General features: G+C 47.5%; 1 protein-coding gene across 1 annotated transcript; it reads left to right on the top strand.

Moving 5' to 3' along the window:
* The first annotated feature begins 1,190 nt into the window (after positions 1-1,190).
* LOC126981654 (uncharacterized) lies at positions 1,191-2,731 on the top strand. Its single transcript, XM_050833088.1, has 2 exons — positions 1,191-1,796; positions 2,103-2,731. Exons 1-2 carry the CDS (start codon positions 1,290-1,292, stop codon positions 2,712-2,714), a joined length of 1,119 nt encoding a protein of 372 aa, XP_050689045.1. The 5' UTR covers positions 1,191-1,289; the 3' UTR covers positions 2,715-2,731.
* The last annotated feature ends 9,481 nt before the right edge of the window (positions 2,732-12,212 follow it).

The following is a 12,212-nucleotide window of genomic DNA, read 5'->3' on the forward strand; positions in this document are numbered from 1 at the left end:
CCTTAATATCAAGGTGCTCTCATCTGCTCCTTAATATCGAGGTGCTATCATCTGCTCCTCAATATCGAGGTGCTTTCATCTGCTCCTCAATATGGAGCTGTTTATATCTGCTCCTCAATATCAAGGTGCTTTCTTCTGCTCCTCAATATCAAGGTGCTTTCATATGCTTCTCAATATCAATGTGGTTTCATCTGCTCCTTAATATCGATGTGCTTTCATCTGCTCCTCAATATCAAGGTGCTTTCATCTGCTCCTCAATATCAAGGTGCTTTCATCTGTTCCTCAATATCAAGGTGCTTTCATCTGCTTTTCAATATCAAGGTGCTTTCATCTGCTCCTCAATATCGAGGTGCTTTCATCTGCTCCTCAATATCAAGGTGCTTTCTTCTGCTCCTCAATATCAAGATGCTCTCATCTGCTCCTCAATTTCGATATGCTTTCATCTGCTCCTCAATTTGAAGGTGCTTTCATCTGCTCATCAATATCGAGTTTCTTTCATCTGCTCCTCAATATCAAGGTGCTTTCATTTGCTAATAATAATAATTATTTTTATTTTTATTATAAATATTATTATTATTATTATTATTATTATTATTATTATTATTATTATTATTATTATTATTATTATTATTATTATTATTATTATTATTTTTATTATTATTATTATTATTATTATTATTATTATTATTATTATTATTATTATTATTATTATTATTATTATTATTATTATTATTACTATTATTATTATTATTATTATTATTAATATTATTATTATTATTATTATTATTATTATTATTATTATTATTATTATTATTATATTTATTATTATTATATTAAATAATGAAACATGGTGGTTTAATGAAGAGGTACGGCAGAAAGTTCAAGCAAAGAAGATTGCGAAGAAAAGATGGGACGTAACAAAGTTGGACGGTGATAAAGAGCATTACAAACAGTGCAGCAAGGAAGCAAAAAGAACGGTAGCAATTGCAAAGTCAGAAGCGTATGACAACCTGTATAAAGAGTTGGATACCAAGGAAGGACAACAAAAAGTATTCAAGTTGGCCAAGAAGAGAAACAAGAGCACAAAAGACATTACACATATTAGACAGATCAAGGATGAAAGAGGGGTTGTGATACGAAAGGAAAGAGATATCATAATAAGGTGGAAGGACTACTTTGATTAGCTGCTAAATGAAGAAAATGAGAGACTTATTAGAGATGATGGAGAACCGAACGACCAATTAGTAGGGGAGGTGACAAGACAAGAGGTAGAAAGAGCACTGAAGAAAATGAAAAATGGCAAGTCAATAGGGCCCGACGGAATACCAGTAGAAGTATGGAAAGCCTTAGGAAGAGAAGGAGTTGACATGTTGCACCAGCTGATCAGAGGAATAATGGAGAAGGAAGTTATACCAGAAAAGTGGAGAGAAAGCACACTGATACCGATCTTTAAAGAGAAGGGAGACATCCAGGGCTGTGAGAACTATCGAGGGATAAAACTAATGTCTCACACCCTTAAACTATTCGAAAGGGTGTTGGATGATAGATTGAGACAGGTGGTACATATCGGTAGGCAACAACTAGGATTTATGAAGGGACTTGGAACGGTTGACGGAATTTTCTCACTTCGACAGAATATGGAAAAACATCGGGAAAAGCAGAAAGTACTACATATGTTTTTTATTGACTTGGAGAAAGCATACGATAGGGTCCCACGGCAAGAAGTATGGAGAAGCCTAAGAGAAAGAGGAGTGCCAGAAAAGTATGTCAGAATTGTCCAAGAATGCTACAGGAATGTTACAACTAGAGTTCGGAGTACGGTTGGTACAACTGACAGTTTCCATGTGAAAGTCGGCTTACACCAAGGATCGGCACTAAGTCCATTACTTTTCAATATAGTGTTCGATGTCATTACAGAAAATGTCAGAGAGGAACCACCCTGGTGTGTATTATATGCTGATGACATCGTCTTGGTGACAGAGGAGAGAAGACAGCTGGAAAGAAAACTAGAAGAATGGAGAGTTGCTTTGGAAAGCAGAGGAATGAAGATTAGTAGGTCCAAAACGGAATACTTCACAACAGATACAGGTGGCGACCAACAGGCCACAATTAGACTAAATGGTGAAATGTTGAAGAGAGTGAAAACATTTAAGTACTTGGGATCAATGGTAGACGAGACAGTGGAGATGGAAAAAGAAGTGAATTTCCGGATCCAATGTGGCTGGAATAACTGGCGGAAAGTTTCTGGTGTGATATGTGATAGGAGGGTACCAGTAAGAGTGAAGGGTAAAGTTCACAAAGCAGTGGTCAGACCTGCAATGGCGTATGGGCTTGAAGCAGCACCTCTGAAGAAGAACGAAAAAAAGATGGATGTGGCGGAAATGAAGATGTTGAGATGGATGGTAGGAGTCACCAGAAGAGATCGAATTAGGAATGAATATATAAGAGGAACAGTGAAAGTAATTGAAATCTCCAAGAAGATCCAGGAGTCAAGATTGAGGTGGTATGGACACTTGAGAAGAAGAGTTGGGGAAGATCATGTGGGAAGGGAAGTCATGGAAATGGAAGTGCAGGGAAATAGAAGAAGAGGAAGGCCCAAACGAAGGTGGATTGATAGCATAAACGGAGATCTAAGGGAGAAGAATTTAAACCCAGAGATGGCCAACAACAGAAATACGTGGAGAAGGCTCATTCACAACGGCGACCCCGAATAGGGAAAAGCTGGGAAGAAGAAGAAGATTATTATTATTATTATTATTATTATTATTATTATTATTATTATTATTATTATTATTATTATTATTATTATTATTATTATTATTATTATTATTATTATTATTATATTATTATTATTATTATTATTATTATTATTATTATTATTATTATTATTATTATTATTATTATTATTATTATTATTATTATTATTATTATTATTATTATTATTATTATTATTATTATTATTATTATTATTATTATTATTATTATTAGTATTATTATTATTATTATTATTATTATTATTATTATTATTATTATTATTATTATTATTATTATTATTATTATTATTATTATTATTACTATTATTATTATTATTATTATTATTATTATTATTATTATTATTATTATTATTATTATTATTATTATTATTATTATTATTATTATTATTATTATTATTATTATTATTATTATTATTATTATTATTACTTTTACTATTCCTTCCTTCATTCCTTCCTTATTATTCTTTCTTCCTATCCTTCCTTTTGTCCTTCCTCCTTTCATACTTATCTCCTTCCTATTATCTCTCCCTCCTCTTATTATCTTTCCTTTCTCCTTTCTATTATTCTTCTCCTATTATCTTTATTATATATATATATATATTATATATATATATATATATATATTATATATATATATATATATATATTATATATATATATATATATATATATATATATATATATATATATATATATATAATATATATATATATATATATATAATATATATATATATATATATATATATATATATATATATATATATATATATATATATATATATATATATATATATATATATATATATATATTTTTTCCTTTCTTCCTTCTTCTTCCTTCCCTGCCTTTCCTTACTTTTCCCTCCTTCACTCTTTTCCTCTCCTTCCTTCCCTTCCTTTCCCTTCCTTTTCTTTCTCTTCCCCCTGTTTTTGTAATTTTTTTTCTCCTCCTCTTCTTATAAGCTATTAATCCTCTCAGCTGTTCCTCATTTCTCTCTCTTGAAAATGGTACACAAATCCCTGTTTTCCTCGCCTTGCTGTCTTTACCTCACAGTTATTCATCGTTTTAGTTCTCTCTTATAGACTAGCTCATGAAATAGTCGTGACCTATATTTTGTTCTCCCACTCTTTCTGCATCATTCCTTGGAACGTTATTCATATTCCCATGTCTTCCTTTCTAAATATCCTTCCTTCAATTATTTATCCCATTAACTATCTTATTCTCCTTCCTTCTTTCCTTCCTTCTTCCCTCCCTTTCTTAATTTGTATCTTTCCTCCTTCTTCTTTTCCTTAGACTCTTTCTTTCATCCTTTCTTTCTTTCTTTATTTTCTCATTTTGACTTATTCGATGTTTTTTTTATCTTTTTCTTATTATTTCAATCACTCTTCTCTCTTCTCCGTTTACCGTTTACCGTTGATGAGGTTTCAGGCCCCGCTCCGCTGCTGGTGCAGTGCTCTGCGAGGGCCGTCAACAATTATGATTTTAGCCTCGATAATAATCCCCGATGCACTTATTCACATCGTCGTAGTGAGTGAGTGAGTCGTGATTGCTTTCATGAATAGCCTACTGATGTCCTTTTGATAAAACTTGGGATCATCAAAGTCACTTGGCCGTGTTTGGGTTCACACTAAATTATTTCCAACACACTGAGCATTTAACACACAATTTGTCTTTGAGTACAAACACTAATTAATAGCCATGATCGGTAATGTTACGAATTCTCTCGATTTCGGTTTGAAGTACTACACAACACTGGTCATTCACTGAGTGGTTGATTTCAGGATTCTTGTACCTCACACAATCCTTCAACGCAATCCTTCGACTTGTGATCGTCAGTGCATTTGAAACATTTTTGGGCCTTTCCATTGCTCTTAACAGTACAGTTGACCTCAAAATGGCCGTATCTCTGGCAATGATAGCATCTAATTGCACGGAATCTGTCTCTCCCTGTTTATATTCTCCATTCTAATTACAACTTGTCATGATTATTGTGAGTCAGCTCTCCCACAGCTGGATCACATCTCAGAATGTAGTGCATTGTGCCGCCAGCTGCAGGCTTACTAAAAAACAGCTCAATCTTATTCTCAACACCCTCAATTGTGAGTAAGAACTCTTTGCGGTCTAAGATGGCCACCTTTATTTTTTCCTTGGACTCCTCATTTTCAACATTGCATATCAATATCTGTGTTTTCTATTTTCCAACACTCTTGGTAGTAAGACACCAATTATTGAGCAGCCTCATCCCTTGTGTTCTCTTTTGTCAGAGTTCATGACAATATTACCTCCATTTGTGAATCTTGAATCAGTTATGTGAATGCCATTCAATGACTGGGAGACTTCATCCTTCGTGTCTGTTGCCTTCTTTTCCTGGTTAGAAGCTTCCACAACAAGAGATTCTTCCTGACTTCCCTGTCTCTCTTCGCCACCTCAGCCCAACTAAGATTTGCCTTGTCTGCACGAACCGCGTCAGCAACTGATCCCAGCTCCTGCACCTTCTCAGCCCTTGCTTCAACCTCATCGATCCCTAACACTAGATATATCTTTAGATAATTCTTGGTTGAATTCATTAATTTTTACCACAATGCTGGTAGCCAGAGATGCGTTATGGAGACATAGGGTGCAAATGCAGTTAATTTTATGTATATTACTTAATTCCAGACAAATGAGCACACTCCACATGACACCATTCAGGACACAAAGAACATCCAATCCACTTCTCGCCTGTGAAATCCTCACAAACGAAACACAAAACTTATGTGTTTTCCTCGATCTTAGTCATTTGTACTGGGTGGGGTAGGGTGACATGATCACTTGACAGTAGCCTCTAGTTTTTAGGGTTAATTAATTTATTCTACTGGCTCTGTGTGCGCTATGAATTATATAAATACAACGTATTCTTATATTATTTCACAATATTCCAATACAACGCCCCCTAGCCCTCTCAACTGAAGCAAATCGCTTAAATTTCGCTCACTGCCCACCCCACAATACATTTAACAGACTGAAAACTGGGCCCCCACAACATGCTGTGCCCAGGGCCCCCACAACTCTAAATCCGGCCCTGTGTGTGTGTGTGTGTGTGTGTGTGTGTGTGTGTGTGTGTGTGTATGCTCAGAAAAATCCATAAGGAATTAACACACACACACACACACACACACACACATACACACACAAACACACACCTACCAACAGCTAGAGAGAGAGAGAGAGAGAGAGTTACTGAATATTATTTTAGTGTTATGTTATCTTGAGTCTCTCTCTCTCTCTCTCTCTCTGTCTCTCTGTATATATACAGTTGTTGTGTAGGTGTGTGTGTGTGTGTGTGTGTGCTAATTCCTTATGAATTTTCTGAGCATACACACACACACACACACACACACACACACACACACACACACACACACACACACACACACACACACACACACACACACACGGCCGGATTTAGAGCTGTGGGGCTCTAACTGATAGTCTGCTACCTCTTAAATTCTGCCGCCATGTTGCTCTCTTCTATCTTCTATCGATATTTTCGCGCTGACTGCTCTTCTGAACTTGTTAACTGCCTGCCTCCCCTCCCGCGGCCCTGCTGCACTCGACTGTCCACTCTAGCTCTTCCAATACTCTCCAAAGTATTACCTTTTATTATCATTATCGTTATTATTTTTCTACTCTTTTCTTCCACTCTTCTTCACTCTTCTTTATACGTCCATTGCAGTTCTTATGTTCTCTCTTGTTCCATCTCCTTCCTTTCTATTCTCCTTTTTTTCTTATTCTTATTTCCTCCACTGTTCCTCCTCGATGTGCTCTCTCTCTCTCTCTCCTCTCCTCTTCTCTCTCTCTCTCTCTCTCTCTCTCTCTCTCTCCCCTAATTAACACTCACCTGCTAGTGTGTCTCACCTCGGCAACTCATCTCGCTACCGGGCTTTCCTTATTCCTTACCCCTCTCATATCCACATCCTCATCCTGGTCTACCCATAACCCCTTCACTGCCCTAATCCCTCCATTTCTCCTTTCAACCTGACGAGCTTCACTTCCCCTTCTCCTCCAACTTCCTCTCTAAGACCAAGACGAGGAGGAGGAGAACGAAGAAGACGTCGACGAAGAAGACGACGAAAAAGAAGAAGACGAAAAAGAAGACGAAGAAGGCAAAGAAGAAACGACGAAGAAGACGAAAAAGAAGACGAAGAAGACAAAGAAGAAACGACGAAGAAGACATTGAAGACAAAGAAAAAGACGAAAATATAAGAGAAGAAAAAAAAGGAGATGACAAGGAATATGTAAAAGATGAAGAAGGTAGGATGCTGACCTTGGCTTAACTGTCTGGATGGGATGCTGACCTTGGCTTAACTGTCTGGATGGGATGCTGACCTTGGCTTAGCTGTCTGGGTTGGATGCTGACCATGGCTAAACTGTCTGGGTGGGATGCTGACCTTGGCTTAACTGTCTGGGTGGGATGCTGACCTTGGATTAACTGTCTGGGTGGGATGCTGTCCGTGGCTTAACTTTCGGGGTTGGATGCTGACCTTGGATTAACTGTCTGGGTGGGATGCTGACCTTGGCTTAACTGTCTGGGTGGGATGCTGACCTTGACTTAACTGTCTGGGTGGGATGCTGGCCTTGGCTTGACTGTCTGGGTGGGAAGCTGACCTTGGCCTAACTGTCTGGGTGGGATGCTGACCTTGGCTTAACTGTCTGGGTGGGATGCTGACCTTGGCTTAACTGTCTGGGTGGGATGCTGATCTTGGCTTAACTGTCTGGGTGGGAAGCTGACCTGGCTTATCTGTCTGGGTGGATGCTGACCTTGGCTTATCTGTCTGGGTGGGATGCTGACCTTGGCTTAACTGTCGTGGTGGGATGCTGACCTTGGCTTATCTGTCTGTGTGGGATGCTGACCTTGGCTTAACTGTCTATGTGGGATGCTGACCTTGGCTTAACTGTGTGGGAGGGATGCTGACCTTGGCCTAACAGTCTGGGTGGGATGCTGACTTTGGCTTAACTGTCTGGGTGGGATGATGACCTTGGCTTAGCTGTCTGGGTGGGATGCTGACCTTGACATAACTGACTGGGTGGGATGCTGACCTTGGCTTAACTGTCTGGGTGGGATGCTGATTTTAGCTTAACTGTCTGGGGGGGATGCTGACCTTGGCTTAACTGTCTGGGTGGAATGCTGACCTTGGCTTAACTGTCTGGGTGGGATGCTGACCTTGGCTTAACTGTCTGGGTGGGATGCTGACCTTGGCTTAACTCTCTGGGTGGGATGCTGACCTTGGCTTAACTGTCTGGGTGGGATGCTGACCTTGGCTTAACTGTCTGGGTGGGATGCTGACCTTGGCTTAGCTGTCTGGGTTGGATGCTGACCTTGGCTTAACTGTCTGGGTGGGATGCTGACCTTGGCTTAACTGTCTGGGTGGGATGCTGACCTTGGCTTAATTGTCTGGGTGGGATGCTGACCTTGGCTTAATTGTCAGGGTGGGATGCTGACCTTGGCTTAATTGTCTGGATGGGATGCTGACCTTGGCTTAACTGTTTGGGTATGATGCTAAACTTGGCTTAGCTGTCAGGGTGGGATGCTGATCTAGGCTTAACAGTTTGGGTGGGATGCTGACCTTGGCTTAGCTGTCTGGGTGGGATGCTGCTCTTGGCTTAATTGTATGGGTGGGATGTTGATCTTGGCTTATATGTCCGGGTTTGATGCGGGGTTGCGTGCGAGGGACAGTAGGAGGCGGTGGCGTCGTTCGATAGATAGGAGGTGGTGGCGGGGGTGGCTTGCGAGGGACAGGAGAATGCAATGGCAGGGTTGGCGTGCGAGGGACAGAAGGAGGCGGTTACGGGGGTGACGTTCGAGGGAGAGTAGGAGGAGGTGGCGGGGGTGCCGTGCGAGGGAAATGAGGAGGCTGTGGCGGGGATAACGTTTTAGGGAAAGGAGTAGTAGGTGGCATGGGTGGCGTGCGAGTGAAAGGAGGAGGCGGCGCGGGTGTCGTGCAAGGGGAAAGGAGGATGCGTCGGCAGGGGTGTCGTGCGAGAGAAACGAGGAAGCTGCGGCGGGGGTGTCGTGGGGGGAAAGGAGGAGGCTGCGGCGGGGGTGTCGTGCGAGGGAAAGGATGAGGCTGCGGCGAAGGTGGCGTGGAATGGACTGGAGGAGGCGGTGGCGAGTTTGCCGTCTGAGAAACAGGAAGAAGCGGTGACGGGGGTGGCGTACGAAGGACAGGAGGAGGCGGTGGCCGGGGCGGCGTGCAAGGGAAAGGAGGAGGCAGTGACGGGAGTGGCGTACGAATGACTGAAGGAGGCGGTGGCGCGGTCGGCATTCGACAGACAGGAGGAGGCGGCGGCGGTGGTGGCATGCGAAGGACAATAGGAGGCGGTGGCGGGGTTGGCGTGCGAGGGACAGGAGGAGGCGGTGGCGGGGGTGGAGTGCGAGGAACCATATGAGGCGATGGCGGGGTTAGCGTGCGAGGAACAGGAGGAGGCGGTGGCGTGGGTGGAGTGCGAGGAACCATATGAGGCGATGGCGGGGTTAGCGTGCGAGGAACAGGAGGAGGCGGTGGCGGGGGTGGAGTGCGAGGAACCATATGAGGCAGTGGCGGGGTTGGCGTGCGAGGAACCGTAGGAGGCGGTGGTGGGGGTGGCGTGCGAGGGACAGGAGGAGGCGGTGGGGGGGGTGGCGTGCAAGGAACCATATGAGTCGGTGGCGGGGCTAGCGTGCGAGGCACAGGAGGATTCGGTGGCGGGGGTGGAGTGCAAGGAACCATATGAGGCGATGACGGGGTTAGCGTGCAAGGAACATGAGGAGGCGGTGGGGGTGGAGGAGGAACCATATGAGGCGGTGGGGGTTGGCGTGCGAGGGACAGGAGGACGCGGTGGTGGGGTGGAGGTGAGGAACCATATGAGGCGGTGGCGGGGTGGAGTGCAGGGAACAGGAGGAGGCGATGGCGGGGTGGAGGTGAGGAACCATATGAGGCGGTGGTGGGGTTGTGTGAGGGACAGGAAGAGGCGGTGGTGGGTGGAGGTGAGGAACCATATGAGGCGGTGGCGGGGTTAGCGTGCGAGGAACAGGAGGAGGCGGTGGCGTGGGTGGAGTGCGAGGAACCATATGAGGCGGTGGCGGGGCTAGCGTGCGAGGGACAGGAGGAGGCGGTGGCGTGGGTGGAGTGCGAGGAACCATATGAGGCGGTGGCGGGGTTAGCGTGCGAGGGACAGGAGGAGACGGTGGCGGGGTTGGCGTGCGAGGAACAGGAGGAGGCGGTGGCGGGGGTGGAGTGCGAGGAACCATATGAGGCGGTGGCGGGGGTGGAGTGCGAGGAACCATATGAGGCGATGGCGGGGTTGGCGTGCGAGGAACAGGAGGAGGCGGTGGCGGGGTTAGCATGTGAGGAACAGGAGGAGGCCGTGGCGGGGTTAGCGTGCGAGGAACAGGAGGAGGCGGTGGCGGGGTTGGCGTGCGAGGAACAGGAGGAGGCGGTGGCGGGGTTGGCGTGCGAGGAACAGGAGGAGGCGGTGGCGGGGGTGGAGTGCGAGGAACCATATGAGGCGGTGGCGGGGGTGGAGTGCGAGGAACCATATGAGGCGGTGGCGGGGGTGGAGTGCGAGGAACCATATGAGGCGGTGGCGGGGTTGGCGTGCGAGAAACAGGAGGAGGCGGTGGCGGGGGTGGAGTGCGAGGAACCATATGAGGCGATGGCGGGGTTGGCGTGCGAGGAACAGGAGGAGGCGGTGGCGTGGGTGGAGTGCGAGTAACCATATGAGGCGATGCCTGGGTTGGCGTGCGAGGAACAGGAGGAGGCGGTGGCGGGGGTGGAGTGCGAGGAACCATATGAGGCGGTGGCGGGGTCGGCGTGCGAGGGAAAGGAGGAGGCGGTGGCGGGGTTTGAGTTCGAAGGACCAGAGGAGGCGGTGGCGGGGGTGGCGTGCGAGGAACCTTAGGAGGCGGTGGGGGGGGTGGCGTGCGAGGGACAGGAGGAGGCGGTGGCGGGGATAACGTTCGAAGGAGAGGAGTTGGCGGTGGCATGGGTGGCGTGCGAGCGAAAAGAGGAGGCGGCGGCGGGTTGTGTCGTGCTAGGGAAAGGAGGAGGCGGTGGCGGGGGTGTCGTGCGAGGGAAACGAGGAGGCGGCGGCGGGGGTGTCGTGCGAGGGACAGGAGGAGGCGGTGCATGGGTGGCGCCTGAAAGAAAGGAGGCGGTGCGTGGGTGGAGTGAGAGTCAGGAGGAGTCGGTGGCGGGGGTGGCGTGAGGGACATGAGGAGGCGGTTGGTGGGAGGGCGTGAGCCAGACAGGAGGAGGCGGTGGCGTGTGTGGTGTGCGAGGAGCAGGAGGAGGCGTTGTCGGAAGTGGCGTGCGAGGGACAGGAGGAGACTGTGGCGGGGGTGGGGTGCAAGGGAAAGGAGGAGGCGGTGGCGGGGGTGGCGTGCGAGGGAGAGAAGGAGACGGAGGCGGGGTTGGCGTTTGAGGGACGGGAAGAGGCGGTGGCTTGGGTGGCATTCGAGGGACAGGAGGAGGCGGTGGCGTAGGTGGCATGCGAGAGACAGGAGGAGGCGGTGACTTGGGTGTCGTGCGAGGGACAGGAAGAGGCGGTGGCTTGGGTGGCGAACGAGGGACAGGAGGACTCGGTGGCGGGGGTGGCGTTCGAGGTACAGTAGGAGGCGGTGGCGGGGGTGTCGTGAGGGAGAAGAGGAGGCGGTGGCGTGGGTGGCGCGAGGGACAGGAAGGCGGTGGCGTGTGTGGCGCTCGAGGAACAGTAAGAGGGGGTGGCGGGGGTGGCGTTCGAGGGACTGGAAGAGGCGGTGGCGTGGGTGGCGTTCGAGGGACAGGAGGAGGCGGTGGCGTAGGTGGCGTGTGTGAGACAGGAGGAAGCGGTGACTTGGGTGTCGTGCAAGGGACAGGAGGAGGCGGTGGCGTGGGTGGCGTTCGAGGGACAGAAGGAGGAGGTGGCGGGGGTGGCGTGCGAGGGATAGTAGGAGGCGGCGGCGGGGATGGCGTGCGTTTTACATGAGGAGGTAGTGGCGGGGGATGCGTGCGAGAGACAGAAGGAGGTGGTGGCGGGGGTGGCGTGCGAGTGACAGGAGGATGTGGTGGCGTGGGTGACATTCGAGGGACAGGAGGAGGCCATGGTGTGGATCGTGTGCGAGGGACAGGAGGAGGCGGTGGCGTAGGAGGCGTTCGGACGACAGGAGGAGGCGGTGGCTTAGATGGCGTGCGAGAGACAGGAGGAGGCGGTGGCGGGGGTGGCGTGCGAGGGATAGGAGGAGGAGTTGGCGGGGATGGCGTGCGAGGGGAAGGAGGAGGCGGTGGCGGGGGTGGCGTGCGAGGGATAGGAGGAGGAGGTGGCGGGGATGGCGTGCGAGGGGAAGGAGGAGGCGGTGGCGGGGGTGAGGGATAGGAGGAGGAGGTGGCGGGGATGGCGTGCGATGGAAATAGGAGGCGATGGCGGGGGTGGCGCGGGAGG

Source organism: Eriocheir sinensis, chromosome 49 (assembly GCF_024679095.1).
Source record: "Eriocheir sinensis breed Jianghai 21 chromosome 49, ASM2467909v1, whole genome shotgun sequence".
NCBI lineage: Eukaryota > Metazoa > Arthropoda > Malacostraca > Decapoda > Varunidae > Eriocheir > Eriocheir sinensis.